Here is an 18,551-nt window from a genome sequence, read left to right as displayed (position 1 = left end):
TTCAGTCTTTTGTTTTCAATATAGAGGTCTTTCATTTCCTTGGTTAAATTTATTTCTAGGTATTTTATTTTATTTATTTATTTATTTATTTATTTATTTATTTTTGAAAATAGCACGAAGCATAAACAAGGAGTTTATTTTCTCTGTGCATTTGCAAAACACTTAGGACCAACATAGAAAAAAAAATAAAACCTCCTGTTTAAAAAAAAAAAATTACACCTAAGGAAAAAAAAAGGCCTGAGAGGGATTAGTGCCTTAGCCCTAGGGAGCTACAGCAACTCTGATTGGTCCAAGGAATTGAGAAGATATTGGGAAGATAGAACAGGAGGCAAGACAATGAAAAATTATTGCGGAAGAGGGCCTCGAAGTGGGCCACGAGGGGGAACTGGAGGACGGGGGGTGGGCCGGGTTAGAGGGAGGGGCCCCCGCTGGTAGCCGTAGGGTGGGGGTCGTGGAGGCCCAGTGTATCCATGAGGAGGCATCAGCGGAGGAGGTCCACGCATCCCATGTGGAGGCATAGGACCTGGGTGACCCATGGGAGATCCGAACGGAGGCCCTCGAGGGGGCATGCCCATTGGAGGAGGTCCGGGATGAGGCATTCCAGGTGGTGGTCGAGGTGGTGGCTGCCCCCCAGAGCCTGGAGGCCCAGCATGGGGGTGTCCTAAGCCATGAGGGCCATGGTGGGCCAGCTGCATCTGAGACATCCCTGGATGGGGCATCCCACCCGGTGGGAATGGGTGAGGATGTGAGTGTCCATGTCCAGGATGTCCAGCCCCTGGAGTTCCTGCTGATGGTGGGCCATGCCCTCCAGCCCCAGGAGGCATAGGTGGTGGCGGCATGGCTGGGGGTATCCCAGGTGGAAGGGCTCCAGGAGGCGGCACTGGGGTGGGAAGGACCCAGGAGGAGGCATGCCTGGAGGAGGAAGCCCAGACCCCAATGATGATACCACAGGATTGGGGGCTGAGGGTGGAGGGGGTGCATCTGCAAACAGCTGATGAGGACGGTCAGCCTGGGAGAGTGGGTTCTGGGCTGCCAGAAGTCGTTCAGCTGCTGAGCCATGGCGCTCACCCTTGGAGTCCTTCTTGAAGGCATAGGACACAGTGATAGGGCGGTTACAGAGATACTGCCCATTCATAGCCTCAATAGCTGCATCCGAAGCATCAAATGAGGCAAAATTAATAAAGGCATAACCTTTGGAGTTGCCTGTGTCAGGGTCCCGCATAATCTTCGGGGTTTGTAAGATGACCCCAAAGGCGCTGAAAGTATCATAAAGCAACTTCTCATCAATCTCCGGGTCCAGATTGCCAATGAAAATGTTGGCCCCCACGTCCAGGTTCTTGTTGTGAGCTGATGCCTTGTTCACCCGTATTGGTTTCCCATAGAGTTTGATCATGTTCATGATCTTAATGGCATAGTCAGCATCTTCCTCACTCAAGAATTCCACAAAGCCATAACCTTGGTGCTGACCTGTGACTCTATCCTTTGGCATGTGGGTGTTGACTACCGGCCCTGCCTGGAGAAATAGCTCCCACAGCAGCGGTTCGCTAACCTTCTCGTCCAGGCCCCCGACATAGACAGTGGCATCCTGGTTTCGCTCGGAGATGGGCCTGGCCGCCATGGCGAAAGAGCTCCCGCCGTCTCCAGGCAGCGATCCCACCCCCTCATTTTATTTTATTTTTTAAAGATTTTATTTATTTATTTGACAGAGAGGGAGACAATGAGAGAGGGAACACAAGCGGGGGGAGTGGGAAAGGGAGAAGCCGACCTCCCACTGAGCAGGGAACTGGATGCGGGACTTCGTCCCAGGACCCTGGGATCATGACCTGAGCCGAAGGCAGATGCTTAACGACTGAGCCACCCAGGTGCCCCAACTAGGTATTTTATTTTTGATGTAAATCTAAGTGAGATTATTTCTTTTTCTAATAGTTTATTATTAGTGTATAGAAACAGATTTTGGGGTATTAATATGTATCCTACAATTATACTGAATTTGTTTATTGGTTCTAACTGTTTTTTGATGGAGTCTTAAGGTTTCCTGTTTACAATATCTGTCATCTGTAATTAGTGACAGTTCTACTTCTTCTTTTCCAATTTGGATGCCTTGTATTTCTTTTCTTGCCTAATCTCTCTGGGTAGGATTTCCAATGCTATGTGGAATAGAAGTGACAAGAGCATTATCCTTGTCTTGTTCCTGATCTGAGAGGAAAGACTTTAAGGCTTTTCACCATTCGGTGTGATATTAGCTCTAGGCTCGTCATATGGCTTTTATTATGTTGAGGCACATACTGTCTATCCCCATTCTATTGAAAGATTTTATCATAAAAGGATGTTGAATTTTGTCAAATTTTTTTGAATCTAATTTTACTTGTGTATCCTTTAATTATTATAGTTATTTTTACTGCATTTGTTCTTGAACTACCATAAGTTTGTAGTTTTATAAGGGATGAACCCATACCTTTTTTACATATTTACCCTCCAGTGAGATTTATTTTTTCATGTTTTCTTATTACCAATCATCTTTCTTTCCAACTTTAAAGAAGTCTCTCTAACATTTCACGTACAGTCAGCTTAGTGGTGATGAACTCCTTTTGCTTCTGCTTTTTCATAAAACTCTTCAATTCTGAATGATAACTTTGTGGAGTAGAGTATTTGTGATTGGGAGTTTTTTTCTTTCAGCATTTTTAATATATCATGCCACTGACTTTTGGCAAAGATTCTGCTGAAAAGTCTGCTGATAATTTATGGGGTTCCATTGTATATAACAAGTTATTTTTCCTCTTGCTGCTTTTAGTATTCTCTCCCATTTTTAATTTTTAACACTTTAATTAAAGTATGTCTTGCTGTAGGTGACTTTGGATTCATCTTCTTTGGAACTCTCAGGGCTTCCTGGATCCGTCTGTCTTGTTTCTTTCTCCAGGTTAGGAAAGTTTTCATCCATTATTTCCCAAACCAGATTTTTACCCCTTTCTTTCTTCTCCTTCTGGGACTCCTACAATGTGAATGTTAATCTGTTTGGTGTTATCCAAAAAGTCCCCTACATCACCTTTGCTTTTTTTTTCCCCCCTCTATTTGCTTCTCTGATAACATAAGTTCCATTGCCTTGCCTTGAATCCTTTCTTCTGCTTCATCCAATCTGCTGTTGAACCGTACTAGTGTATTTTTCAGTTTAGCTATTGTATTCTTCAGCTCTTTGACTTCTGTTTGGTTCTTTCTTGTATTTCCCATCTTTTTATTGAAGCTTTCACTGTGTGCGTGCATCCATTCTTCTCTCCAGTTTGATCAGCATCTTTATAACCATTATTTTGAGCTCTTTATCAGGTAAATTACTTTCCTCCATTACATTAAAGTTTTTTCTGAGGTTTCATCTTGTTCTTTCATTTGAACATATTCATTTATTTCCTCATTTTGCTCATACTCCCATTTTCTCTGTATTGGTTCCATATAGTAGATAAAACAGCCATCTCTCCCAGCCTTAGAGGGATGGTTTTATACAGGAGCCTTGTCATTCAATGCTGCCCCAGCTATTTGCTGTCTCTCAAACTTTTGTGCTTACCCAAGCAGCCTGTTATATTGTAATAGCTCCCAGAAGTTGGGGGTGTGCCAAGACTTGTCAGTGTCCCTAAAGGAAGGATCTTGGTCAGCACCTAGATTCGGGCTGTTTGGAAGACAGACCGTTAGACAGCAGCTTTTAAAAGCATACAAATATACACAGTTCTGGGAGATCATAAGCGTAAGCCCTGCTGGCCAGGTCATCTGATGGTGTTCCTTGGGTGGCAGTCACAAAACTTGGGGCTCCTGTTAGTGGATAAGCTTTTTCCTGGGAGATACTGGTGAGCTGAAGCAGGCAGAAGAAGAGCACCGAGATGGTGTTCACAGTCTATATTCCTTGAGAGCACTTTTGTAGTTCACTAGATATGTACCAAACCTGAAAGCGCCAGGACAGGCTAAGAGACCTTCTTCACAGAAAGACTGAGGGGTGTGCCTCAGTCTGCTGTCTGCAGAGGTCTCTGCTGGTGGCAGCCTACCAAGAACCATCTCTCTAATCACCACAGTCCTGTGGGACTCGGGAATGTAAGCCTTGCTGCCACCAGAGCTAGTCGAGCAAGGGGTGTCCCCTGGGTAGAGCTGCAAAAACTGGAGTGCCAGACATAAAGACTAGGGCACAGCCATGTGTAACACTCCCCTCCAGGAGACACTGGTGTTCTGGAATGTGGCAGAGGGAGAGTATGAAGGTCCAAGCTCTCTGTAAAGGATTACAACCAGCTCCTAGGTATGTGTTTAATTAGAGGCCTGCAACCATGATACTTAACTAAAAGTCTTCCTTCATAGAAAGACTGAGGGGCTGGATCTTTACTTCTTGCTGTGCCCTGGGTGGGGTAGGCTTTAAGAGCTTTTTCTCACAACATAAGCAGCCCTGGCTGCCAGGACTAGATAATGGAGAGGCATCCTCTGGCCACTGCTGCAAATATCAGGGAACCATACAAGGGTATGATCTCCTTTCTAGATGACACCAGTTACTCTGGCCCCATGAGTACACACCTGGTGTACACAAGCTTTTCTGGCTTGCAGAGTCAGGCAGTCAAGAGGCATCGCTGGGGGCAGCCCTCCATATCAGGGACCAGATGTGTAAAAGCTTCCTTCCGGGAAATACTGATACTCTGGACCACAACAAAGGGAAAGCAGAAAAATGACATCCACCATTCTCTGTCCCCAGAGAATGTTCCAGCAGGTTCCTAGACGTGTGTGTTAAATTAGATGCTGCACTTCAGGAGTTCTGGTCTTCGTCCTATCCCTAAGTTCCATCTCTCTGCCACATCAGCATTCCTCACTGATCATGTAGTTGTGAGGATCAGACTCAGGGAGCCAGAGACCAAAAGTTCTGGAGCCTATACACGTGTGTGTCTCTGTGGGACATGGTAGCAAAATTCCCTGGCCACGTCCCCAGCTGACCAGAATCCTGAGAGTAACTTAAATCTTTTTAGTAAGTCGTAAAGATTAAATGATCGTGAGCAGTAGGTACCTTTGGTTCTCTGTCCCCTTCTCCTGGTGTTCAGCACACCACACTCTGCTACATATACCTAACGTGTCCCATGGGTTGGTACTAACTTACTGATAACTTTAAAACAACATAAGAAGTCTGCCTGTCCTTCCTAAGTTATTTCCTGCTATGCTTAGATTGGATTAGTTGCTCCTTCCGTGTACTCCCAGTCCACTGGGACTTTTTGTTTTTTAATCACAGTGACACTATGCTCACTGTTGAGGTTTTCCCAAGACTGGGTACTTGAAGGACAGGGATCATGATCTCTTTTCTCTTTCTTCTGTATCCCCAGCCCACTGTCTGATGCAGAGTGGGTGGCTGATATATACACATACACACACACATACAAACATATATGTATATATATGTGTGTGTGTGTATATATATATGTATTTATATCTATATATATGCATATATATAAATATATATATTTCTGGGTAAAAGAATGAATAAATCAACACAAAAAATAGTTTAAGATGCATTGACATAGAGACGATCTGAACTAAAAAACCAGCTAGTGGGGTTTTCTCCCTACACCTTGTTCAGGTGGTGTCTGGTTTGATTGGAGATGAGCAGGCAGAATGAAGGGAAATAACCTGACTCTACTGCCGAGCAACAACTTTACGGCCTGCCTTCCTGGTGTGAATGTAGCTGTCAGCCGTACAAAAGCATGCTCCCTCTTAGGGAAGGGGAAGTCTGGATCATCCCCATGTGTCCAGCTGCCTGCCAAGTGTTATCATGACTGCCCAGTTCCCTCTGATGACAGGAATGAAGTGGGGATTCAATAGACCCACCTTAAAACCTCCGTGTGTCTGGGAAAACACCTTGTTACTTAGAACTGCCTTGTGAGCCCCAACGGACACGTTCTTTTGACTAACCTTGGCATCTGTTCTCAGTCTGATGCTTTCTTTCTTGAGCACAGCTCAGTCTGGCCAGGGCTCTATTAAACTATTGTTTGTCAGTAATATCCGTGAGAAATGAGATGATCATCTAGCATGTACCATGTCATCACATTGGTTGTGACTATTAACTGAAGGTTAAGGTAGCCTCATGGTGCCAGGAGACACCATCAAGGTCTGGCAAAGAGACAAAGACTTACTGATGCCAAGGCTGTGATCTGGTTCCACCAAGCATACCCTACTGGATTCCCCCTACTGAGGCTTCGTGCCTTCCTGAGCCAGTCCAAAATATAACATCTATATTTGCAGCATAGTCCCAGCAGGGAGAGGAAAACTGCATTATAATGAACGTGTGCATTGCTAGCTACAGCATAATAAACATGATGCTATAATTATCCACGTATTCATAGAGCTGGAAAGCTAATCTCTTTAAGAATTAGTGTCCCTGGAAGACAGGTTCAGCATTTTGCATTTGTTTTGTGATGATGCGTGGCTTTGTCCTGTGTGTGTTTGTGTCAGCATTTCAGCAGTCTCTGGAAGAACACCATATTGGAAATATTTTTGAGGTAAGTTTGATTAGAAGTCAGTATGATTTCAGTTGCTTTGTGATTTGGCTCTGCCTTTCAATTCCCCCCCTTTATTAATGTAGCCTAAGACTACATTAATGGTAGCTCTTCCCAGAACCTTCTGGAGACTTCTCCTCATTCTACATAGAGTTTACAAATAGATTGAGGTAGTGAGATTTGAGGGTATGCGTGAAAAATTCTGCTCCACGTCCTCTATCAGTGTTGGCTTTGATGCTTACATTCCAGCATTGGTGAGTCAATGTTTTGGATCTGGAAGATGTTATCTCCTGGAATATTCATGTATTCATTATTCAGCAGATCCTTCAGTGTCTTCCTTATGTCACTCACTTTTCTAGACACTTGAATTCACATTTAGCCAAGCAAAAATCCCCGACATTCTAGTGGGGACAAACAGAAAATAAATCAAATAAACACAGAAAATATAAATTTTGGAGTGATGATATGTGCCATAGAGGAAAAGAAAATAGGAAAATGGAAAAAAAAATAAGGAAGAGAGTTGTAATTTATAGTCTGATTAGGCGAGGCCTCACTGAAAATATGACTTAAAGAAGTACTTCATTAACATTTTATTGTCTCAAGGGAAAAAATACAAAAGAATGGAATTTTAGCTTGTAGTAACAAAAGCTGTTAACACTTGATAACTTCTAAGAGATTATTTTGTAGTATAACCCAACTGCAATGGAAAAATGTGGAGAAATTAGATTGGAAATCTACATGGTGACATCAAAAAGAATTCTCCTATTCTAAATGTGGCTTGGAATCACCTAGTCCCGTGGCTGGAGGGTCCTTATGTGGTCATCATCCAATGCTACCTCAGAAATCAGCATTTCAGGATGCCTGGGCTGGGAGAAACATTCTTTGCGGAACATGAATTACATTTGGGAGACAGTTCTCTTCACTATGAAACCCCAGTAAAGGTCTCTCCCTCACTTCTGATGCTTCTTTCCTTTGTAGATGGTTTTTAGAAGCTTCTTAAACTTTTCAAATTGTTCTCCCTTTTCCTTGAGAGCTTGACCATTAGTTCTATAGAGAGGAAAAGTCAGTATGTATAAATTGGTAGTTCATATATTCATAGGAATGGTAACTACGCTTGGATTTTTGAAGACTTTTCTCTCCAGACTGAGTAAATAGAAGTCCTCCACCATGGGTTTATGGAAAATGAAGTTGCAATAATAGTTATTTTGTAGTATCATCCAAACTTGCAACCTGGCAGACATGAAAGAGAGGCAGCAGACTGAAATTGAGAACTGGAATTCACTGGAGAATGTGGGGTCCACAGAGGGCCCCGAGAGTCGCAGGTAGTGATTGTCCCAGGCTTCAGGTGCATCATCATCACCATGGCAACTTCATGGAAATGGGAAGGATGAGCTGAGCTTTTGCTCAGCCACTGAGGTTTCTGAGGTGCTCTGTACTCTCTGATGATTTTCTTGCCTTAGATCTTTATTAAGTGCTATGATCATGAAATGAAAGCTCTTTGCCTCAGTAGGTTGGTTCCAATGCATGTGTCCTCACCAGTGTTCACAAGAAGGCTAGCTCTGAGTTAGATGACAGCCATGTTTTTGGGAAGAGTTGAGTTGCTTCCTTTGAAGATTTCTGAGAAGCAAGTGGGGTGACATAGGACATCTAAACCTCCCTGAAGGAAGTACATACCAGCCAAAAGAGATGTTAATAAGCAGAACAGCTACCCCTCTGTGGGGACTCTGTCATATAATTTCTCTTTGGCTGAATTATGAAATCACACCCACCCACACTTCATTGTAGTGGGAAATTATGTAACTTTGTTATGTATTATGTATTATGTATTTGATCATAATTATATATATCTCCCCCCCACAAAAAAAACCCAACATAGGATAAGTCTCATATGTGAACTTTAAAAGTCTTTGGCTCTCTCTTATCATTGATAACCTAACAGTGGTTTTTATACTGTAGCATGTGTCAGAATTACACTCCAGGGCTCCCAAAAACAGAATGTGGGGGCCCCACCCCAGGATTCTCTTTTGTAGATCTGGGGTGGGACCCAGGCATTTTCATTTATAACAATTTAGAAGAATTTCTAGTTGTTGATGCTGCTGCTTCTGGACCACACTTTGAGAACCACTGTCTAACAGCAGTCTCCACCTTTCCACATGGCTGCCACTTCCTGCCAGAGAAAAACTTCTTTCTGCAAGGCAAAAATAGGATAACGTTCCATTTATTGTTTTTTTTTTTCCTTGTGTATTTTCTGATTTTCTGAGAGTACCACACAATGGTCCCAAAGGAAGCGTTCCTAAGCAGCTTCTTGTGAACCAGAGCTAGACAAATAACACTCTGCCCACTGCAGATGGATATTGGAATTCAAACTGATTTGTGTACATGCTTTGTTTATGAGTAGCATTATTTATAAAACTTGGAATTGGACTGTCTTTATGGAGTCATTACCACTATTCGGTTCAACACTAAGTGATTCCTTTTCATATCCAAATTGATAGAGCTAACAGATGAGCCCTGAGTTGCATCCGTATATTATTCATCTTATACTGTTCATCTTACTAACAGCATATGCCACGGTGCATGCCTTGTCTCAGTCATATGCAAATACATGTCATATAACCTATGTCCTATAATATGTGTATACATGTGTAAATAGACACATGCATATACGTGAATCATATGTGTCTATGTGTATATATGTGCATATATATATATATATATATATATATATATATATATACACAAAATCTTTAATTCCCTTTGGATGTGCATTAAAATGTTTTAAATTTCAATGAAATGACCCTAAGTATTTTTTGAACATCTGAACATTAGTATAAGTGGAGCCATTTGGGACATGGATAAAGAAAGTTTATAATATTTTCAAGAGTGAAATTCACTTAAAAACCCATTTATTAAGGGGGGCATGTATTGTATGGAGCACTGGGTGTGGTGCATAAAGAATCTTGAAACACTGAAAAAGTAAAATTAAATTAAAATAAATAAATAAATAAATATATATCCTGCTAATGCCTTCAGAAAGCAAGGCTATAAACTCCCACAATGCCAGGCCTCTAGCTGAAGAAGAGAAGGGTGGCATGATCCCCTTGCCTTCTCTATTACATCTGGAAAAATAATATGTTTAAGGAGTAAGCATATAGAACAGTTATTAAACACCTATTAAGTGCATGTCGGGCATTAATTTAACAATGATATTTATATACGTCCTTTCGTGCCATGTGAGATAGCACTTAATCAATTGGATTTGCTGCTGAATTGCATTTGCTTTTAGTATATTCTCTGCAGAAATTGGATAAGGGGACCAGTAAAACAGCAGTGCATGTTTCCTGGATGTTCCACGTGGTGGATCCATGGACACGTTTAAGAAGGCCTGAAAATGCAGGACAGGAATAGGTTTTATGGCCTTGAATCTCTCTCTGGAAGAACCTATAAAACCTTCTCAAAACAGTAGCTGTTTCTTTCTTGTTGTCTGAATTAAATTCTTTCAACAACTGAAAGAGTTTAAAGAGGTTGCTTGCTTCGATTCTCTTAAATTATAGTGGAACACTGGCACTGAACCTCCATTCATTTTTTCCCAAACTTAAATGCATTTTATATATGGTACAAACCCTCCTCAGCCTACATTCCCATGGTATTCCTGACCCTCGTGGAGGGAGCATTGTGATTTGTAAGCTCGGTATTACTGTTAAGAGAGAGAAGATTCTGAAGACAGTGGTAGTCAGCAGAACCGAGGCCCATGTCCTTAGGGAGCAAGGACATGCAAACATGGACATACACTCAAAGGGTGGTTTCTGTGAGAGGCACTGTGGAGCATTGCAGGAAAGAGAAAGAAAAGACAAAGAGTCACCTCGTGCCTTTCCTTGGGAATAAGTTCTGGTGTCACAAGTGATAAAATAGCTTTCATTAGAAATAAACTCTTCTCTGGCCTCCGTTCCCAGGAAGATTCTCCTTTTCTTCATTTGCCTTCATTACCCCTAATTGCATCTTGTTGTATCTAGCAATACCTCTTCTGTCTTCATGTTTTTCATCCACCAGTTCTCAATCAGCAATTCCTTTGAGAATTAGTGTGTAGTTTTAGAGAGACTAGTTGTGACTTTTTTTTTTTTTTTTTTTTTAAGGAATCTCAGAAAATAAACCTTGTTCGAAAACATGCAAGAGCCTGATCACGTACAAAGCAGAGCTGGTGACTTGAAAAGTTGATTTCTGCCTTCTTGGCCACTTTGATCAGGTTGCCTTTGAAAGGTACTCCTGCTCAACACGGCATTTGCAGAAACTTGGGCAGGATAATTTTTACTTTTTGACTCAACCTCAGAGAAGCTGAGTTCAAGGACGAGCTTTGTCATCTTTGTGCTGTTCCTCTGTAGTGATGGCAACTGTGATTACAGCCCAGTCTACCCAAGTCCTGTCTCTGCTAGGAGCTGCTTCCCCTGACAGAAAGCAGTCCAAGCACAGGGAGAAAGGGAAAAAAAACAGGGCCCTGGGGAGCTGTGAAAAATCGTAGGTCTGGCCTATTCTCCAAACATGCCATTTGGAAAGGTAGTTCTTATTAGGAAGTAGCTTTAGAGTTGTCCTCTCTCTCTCTCTTTTTTTTTTTTTAATCACAAAATACATCTTAGAACATGGTTCCAAAAGAAAATGGTTTCAGAGTGCTGACCACCATAAAATTCACACTAGTTAATTTCAGCCACGAAACTGATTCTCTTTGGAATTATAAAGATTTTTCTGCTCATGACAGATTTCAGTATCCCATAGCGGTAAATCTGATTTCAGCCTTGACGGTCTAAGTTGAATTTACTGTTGACCGTTGTATTGTTGTGCCATCAGTATGTTCTTCTGCATTATGCAGTACTTGTTCTAGTTTTTCCTATTATCTTGAACTCCAGTGGATCTATTTATACTAATTTTGAGAAATGAAATGGATGCAATTTCATTTAAGCGGGTGATGAAATGAACACTAGCATCTCCCTTAGGTCTTTATCCCCTTACCCTCTTTCATTTTCTTTTATATCATATATACATTTTAAGTGTTTGTTTATTTGTTTACCTACTCCCAAGAACAGTGAGGGGCTCACATGAGACATTCAGTGGATGTTTGGCAAATGAATAAACGATGTTAGTAGGGCCCCACTTCCCCTAGGTACAAGCTTGATACTCTCTACCCGTGATTCCTGTGTCCATGCCCTGAAATGTATGTGTCATTCTTACATTGCCTCTGGAACTACCTCAATCAATCATGAATTCCTTTTGAACTTGAGCACAAAACAAGCAATATCACTCTACAGACATGGCGCCATGAAGAATTAATTCCTGGAACGATAACTCAGCGGGGTAATAGAGTTCCAAAACACTGAAGGGAAGCGAAAGGCTTTCCCTGGAACATCTGAAAAATCAGTTGTAAAAGTGGCAGAAAACAAGTGTAGGAACTTATTTCAACTTTACTGCAGTAGGAAATTGGCCAATTGCCATAGACTATCCCTGCAAATCACCAAAATTAGAGATGCATTCTATACAGGTCTTAAAAAGATTCAAAGGGGGCGCCTGGGTGGCTCAGTGGGTTAAGCCTCTGTGTTCAGCTCAGGTCATGATCTCAGGGTCCTGGGATCGAGCCCCGCGTCGGGCTCTCTGCTCAATGGGGAGCCTGCTTTCTCCCTCTCTCTTTCTGCCTGTCTCTCTGCCTACTTGTGATCTCTCTCTGTCAAATAAATAAATAAAATCTTTAAAAAAAAAAGAGATTCAAAGGGCTTCTTTCCCTCAGTCACACAAAGACATCAAACAACTTGGGTGCATTTTTTCTACTTCTCTTTAGAGTAAACATTCTAAAGTGTGTTGTATATTTCAGCCAAACATATGCACAACAAAAGGCAACAAATGGCCTGTGCGTTGCTTTATTTTATGTCACTAAAAGTGTCAGCTTTCAGTCAAGAATGTAACATTCTTGACCAATATGATGATATTTTATTATTCTAAATTTTTATTGAATTTATATTCATACAATTTAATAATCAACTACTTCAACTATGGTGAAAAGTATCCACCTCTTGCCTGCCCCACCCCTCCTAATTCCTGCTCCCAAAAGGAAACATTTTAAACTTTTCTAGTTATTTCTTTGGTAATTACCTCAAAATCACTCAATAACACGCTTAAGCTGCTACTTCTTGACTTTTTAGCTTTCTGCAATTAGCAATTAAGTGTTCATGGTGAAAGAAGGGGATTTCACATTTTTCCTTTATTCCCCCACCACTCTCAACCCCCTTCCATCCCCATAATTTTCTCCTCCCACTTAGTCAGTATAAATAAATCATTATTTTTGGATAGGTCAATATTCAGTATTAACATGATTATATAAGCACTATTCATAACCGAGTCATGTCATTTACAGTTAGATTTCTATTCTTATAATCTTATCTTTTTGTTACTAATTTTCTATATTTTTGTTTCTTACTGGCTTCCCAACTCTCATCCATAGTGTAAGTCTGTCAATATGTTCAAACACATTGGTTATTCCGTCAATTTCATCTTCTCAAAGACATCTCCCTCATAACCTCCAGCTGGGGTCCTTTCTGGCCCTGCTCCTCAGCTGTCATCTGAAAAGCCCCCTCAACCATCATTTTGGGTCTTTGGGATCTTTTTTCTTTCTTCTACATGGAATCTCCTATTGTGTAAACATGTGTTACGTTTTTTGTTTACTCTTTATTATGTTAGAGCACTCTCTCTGGTAGATACCTGAGAAACAAAGTGAAAGAAGTAATTTTTTAAAGACTTTATAAGGATATTTTATTCCATGCCAACATTCAATTAAGAGTTTGAATAGGGGGCACCTGGCTGGCTCAGTCAGTAGAGCATACAACTTTTGACCTCCAGGTCATGAGTTCAAGCCCCACTTTGGGTGTGGAAGCCTGCTTAAAAAGTTAAAAAGCCAAAGAACTCCTGCCTAAGAAAGAGTTTCAAAAGGTATAGAATTCTGGTTTCAAAATTATTTTCCTCCCAAATTTTGAAGGCATTAGTCCACTGTTCTCTAGCTTCCTGTGTTAAATCAAGAAGGGCAATGCTGTTCTTTTTTTTTCTTTAACTTTATTGAAGCATAATTGACATAAAAATTGTATGCATTTAAGGCATACAACTTAATATATTTGTATATAATATATTGTATATATTGTATAATAATCACAACTAAGCTAATCAACACATTCATCTCCATAGTTACCGTGTGTGTGTGTGTGTGTGTGTGTGTGTGTGTGTTAAGAACACTTAAGGTCTACCCGCTCAGCAAATTTCAAGTGTACAGTACAGAAATTGGTACAGCCATTATAGAGTTTCTTCAAAAAATTTCAGTACACAACTATCTTATGATCCGACAATCCCAGTTCTGTGTATATATCTAATAAAAATGAAAATCAGAATCAGAGCAATACTGCATTCCCATGTATATAACAGCATTATTCACAATATCCAAGGTTGGAAACTACCAAAAGGTCTGTCAATGGATGAATGGATGGAGAGAAAGTGATTTATGTATGATGTAGCACTATCCAGCCTTTAAAAAGAAGGAATCTTGCCATCTGCACCAACATGAATGAAGCTGAGCCAATGCCATTGTGATTCTAAATCCTTTGTGTTTATTATCCGCCCCCCCAAAAAAGGAAAAGAAAAGAAAATGAAAAATAAAACCTTTTTTTTTTTTTTTTTTTTTTTTTTTTGTAGCCAATGTTGTGAAATGTCATGATGACATAGCTTGTTAGGGTGTTTCCTATCCATTTTGCTGGGCCCTTGGTTGAGGAGGAAGATGGTTTATCTGGAGAGTTAATTTTCAGCTCTGAGAAATTGCATTAAATTATTTTGTTTTTTCTGTTTTTTCTTTGGGAACTCTTATTATTTAGATATTGTACCTCTCATTCTTTTTCTTCTATTTTCCTATATTTAATTCTATTTTCTGAGATATTTTTCAAATTCATCTTCCTTAACAAGTTTTCTATTACTGCCCTAAATTTCCAAAAGCTCTTTTTTTGTTGTTGTTAAGAGTATTTCTTCTTTATAGCATCCTATTCTTCTTTTATGAATGTGAGCTTCTGTATGTCTAAGAATATAAATGATAGGTTTGGGATTATTTCAAATTGTGGTTGTAGAAATTTGTCCCCTCTGCGTAGTCTTTTCTCAGTTGCTTTTTGAGTTTTTTTGATGTCTTTTGTGTTAAAGATATGTTTTGTTGTGTGTTATGTGTTATGTTGTGCATACTCACACACCCACTACCAAATTTTAGAAGAAACCCTCAATGCACAGTTCAATGTTCCTTGTGTGTCCTCCTCTCTCCTTGGCTTTTGTTTTTATTTTCACTACCTGTATACACCTCAACATTTTATATACTATTTCGTGTGTTGTTAAACATGCAAGTTATTTTTCTCAAAATTCACAGTCTTTCTGGAAGCTGACTTCTATTTGAAGGGGTGATCTTTTCAGCAAAGACACCCATTAGAGAATAAGCTGTTTCTGCGTGGCTGTCAACTTCCTTCCTTCTATAGGCAAACCACCCTGTGGCTTGAGACTGCTGGCGACACTGCCAGTTCCACTCATCTCATTTTTCTGAACCAGTTTGTTACCTGGTGGCTTTTCCCAGCATTCCAGGCTCCTAGCCTTCCTTTGGGTCACCCTGCTCTTAGATGCCCCAGTTAGTGTCTGGAGAGAATTTAGAGATCATTCATTTTCCTTCTATGCCCCTTGCAGAAGGCACATGTAAACAACTTCATAAAAACTTTGCTCTACAGGCTCATGCCTTCAGTTTCTAAGTAAATAGTGGTTCAGTGATGGCCCTATGTGGCTTACTAGCTTTGATGTGACCCCTGTGAGGACCCCATAGGAGACACGGTCCATCACATGGTAGAACCCCATTGGAATTAGTGGAATCTCAGAAGGGATTTGAGCATGGGTGCCTGCAAATGCCTCAGAATGTCTACCACATTGGTCTAGAAGGTGGTAATTCATGGACACCATACTTTTAGCACCCAGAGAAAATTTAATCCTTATCTGCTTTCTTTAAGCTTATCAATTGGATAGTTTGGCTAAATCTTCGCCACTGTGTCACATATTTGGTGCCTAGAAAACTGGAAACCTCAAACTGGTTTCCTGAATTTAATTCCTTTCCCGTTTTGACATACCTTCTTTTAAGTGTTTTGCAGTATCTAACTGTTTTGGCCTATAATTCCCAAGATTTGGAAGTTTCTCATTTTTTTTTTGTTTTTATTTTTTTATTGGTGTATAGGTATTACATATAGACAATTTTTAAAGTGCAATGAAATTTAAAAATACATTTGTATCTGGGATGTCACTAACCAAAGGAAATTATTGTAAATATTTTTGGCTTTTTCTCAAGTATTTTTGTAAATATTGTAAATATTTTTGGCTTTTTCTCAAGTATTATTTCTCAAATAAAATCTTAAAAGATAAATAAAAGATAATAATCTTTATGATTTCAGTAATAGTATGTGTTCAGTGTAAAATATTTAGAAAATACAGAAACACGTGAGAAATTTAAATCCAGAATCTATTCAGATAAAACCACATTAAGACTTTATACTTAGGGGCACGTGGGTGGCTCAGTGGGTTAAGCCTTTGCCTTCAGCTCAGGTCATGATCTCAGGGTCCTGGGATCTAGCCCCGCATCTGACTCTCTCAGCAGGGAGCCTTCTTCCCCTTCTCTCTCTCTGCCTGCCTCTCTGCCGACTTGTGATCTCTGTCTGTCAAATAAATAAATAAAATCTTAAAAAAAAAGACTTTATTCTTCAAGGCCTCATTAAGAAAATAAATGTAATCACAAAAGTAATAAATGCTCATTTAAAAATATGGAAGAGAGGGGGTGACTGAGTGGCTCAATGTTGAAAATAGTTTAAAGCATAGAAAGATCTGAGAAAATACACAACAAACTTTAAAGAAGGAAAACCTTGAAGAATTTAAGAGAAAAATAGGGCTAAAAAGGGAATTCTAAATATTTGTTCCATAACTGTCTGTTATCTATATTTTTTTAAAGATTTATTTATTTATTTTAGAGAGAGAGCGAGAACAAGAGCGCAAATAAGCGGGGGTGGGGCAGAGGGAGAGAGAGAATCCTGAAGCTGACTCTCCTGTGAAGCCCGCCTTGGGGCTCTATCCCAGGACCCCGAGCTAAAATCAAGAGTCAGAGGCTAAGCGACTGAGCCACCCAGGTGCCCCAATAGTTTCTAACTATTCTATACAACACTGTTGTATGTATCTGCACACAAACCACTTTTCATATGTATGCATAACAGTCTTCTTGGTCAGGTAGAGTCCTAAAAGTAGGATTATTCTAGCAGAGGATATATAAATATTTAATATTCATGGAAGGTCCAATTGCTTTCCAAAAAGGCAGTATGAGTTACTCCAGAAATCTGTAAATATGCCTAACTATTCACCCCACCACCAATACTGCATATTGTTGATCTCTAAAGGTTTTGACAATTTGAGCAATACAAAACATGACTTTTTACTTGACTACGTGTTTCTTGGAGTTGCAGCATCCATGCAGACTGAATTCTTTGCAGGCAGACAGGCTGTTTCCAGCTGACTATCGGCCATCTATGTAGAAAAGCTGCGTTCCCCAGCATGTACTGCTTCTAGGGCTTGTCCTTCTGTCAACAGTGTTCTCCTTCTGTCTATAGCAAATTAATGCATTTCGTGCATGCACATAACCCATCTCAGAATCGGAGCAAAAGACCTTCATCAGACCTCTCATACTGCAATCCCGTTCATTTTCTGGGTGTCACAGTGGGAATGGATGTAGGAAAACTTACTTATGAGAGCAAAGCTGATGTGATACGTTGATGCCTAAAAGAGCAGAGTTGCTATGAATCTTACATTCCTGGTCACAGCAGCACATAATGAGATACTGAAATGATGGGGAGAGGTGGCATCTAGGTACCTGTGAACAGAATTGCAGCTTTGCTTGATTTCCAAATGGCAAAGCACAAATGGATACTTATTGTACCTTTTGTTATATCAGGTATGATTTCTTCCAGATCCTGCAATCAAATCAGCCCTTTGCTTATGTTGCACTTCTCTGAATTTTCTTTCTTTCTTTCTTTCTTTCTTTCTTTCTTCTTTCCTTTCTTTCTTCCCTTCTTTTTAAGATTTTTGTTTATTTATTTGACACAGAGAGAGCGACAGCGAGAGACGGAACACAAACAGGGGAATAGGAGAGGAAGAAGCAGGCTTCCAGCTGAGCAGGGAGCTGGATGTGGGACTCCGTCCCAGGACACTGGGATCATGACCCAAGCCAAAGGCAGACGCTTAATGACTGAGCCACCCAGGCGCCCCACTTCTCTGAATTTTCACTTTCTTAGTGTCTTCATCATTATCATTGTATGAATTTCGAAAGGTCGTGTCGTAAGTATGAACCAGACACGATTTTAAATCAGAAGTCTCTGGATTGCCTCTGTGTGAAATATTTTATATAATTTCACTTCCATGGAAACACAAGACTTAAAAAATATTGGAAAGAGTAGTAAAAGAACTAGTAGATGTTTAAGTCTTGCCATTTACACTTAGCATGCCATCCCCAGTGTTCTGAGAGAGGGTGTCAGGGGACCCACGGCAGCTTTAAATATTGAATGATGGGATTTGACAATGTAGCATATGGTTTTGTGTGAACAATAAATATCTGCTGCCAGGGAGGAAGTGGGTTTTTGAAGCCCAGGCAGCCGAGCCTTCATCAGAGAATGCTTTCCATGACTGCTGTCCAAGGTCTAAAAGATGGATTGAGGGACTCACTTGAAGAAATCAGATGAAGATGAGGCCATTAACGGGTTACAACTGTGCCCAAGAAAGACACCAGCAGTGGCTACACCACATAAATTTTGAATGACTTGACGGTGTCCCTAGTGATCTGTGCTTGATCTGAGCTGCCTAAATTTTCTTACATTAGAGGCATGGTGATTTCATCCCTGTCCTTAGAGAGATCTCCACTGGTGCATCTCCCTCTTGCAATTCCTGACCAGTTAACACTGTCCCATATACCATATCTCCTTCTCT

General features: G+C 40.5%; 2 protein-coding genes across 2 annotated transcripts in view; one reads left to right on the top strand and one right to left on the bottom strand.

Moving 5' to 3' along the window:
- NKAIN3 (sodium/potassium transporting ATPase interacting 3) overlaps positions 1 to 18,551 on the top strand; it is a 653,340-nt gene that overhangs the window by 313,723 nt on the left and 321,066 nt on the right. The gene's annotated exons all lie outside the window — the stretch shown is intronic.
- LOC125098647 (splicing factor 3B subunit 4-like) lies at positions 111 to 1,647 on the bottom strand. The gene is given in 2 exon segments (XM_047727662.1): positions 111 to 886; positions 889 to 1,647. Coding segments are annotated over 2 exon segments (1,272 nt in total). The 5' UTR covers positions 1,619 to 1,647; the 3' UTR covers positions 111 to 344.

The sequence above is a fragment of the Lutra lutra genome, chromosome 4 (genome assembly GCF_902655055.1).
Source record: "Lutra lutra chromosome 4, mLutLut1.2, whole genome shotgun sequence".
Taxonomy (NCBI): domain Eukaryota; kingdom Metazoa; phylum Chordata; class Mammalia; order Carnivora; family Mustelidae; genus Lutra; species Lutra lutra.
This window is presented reverse-complemented; position numbering and strand designations above follow the sequence as displayed.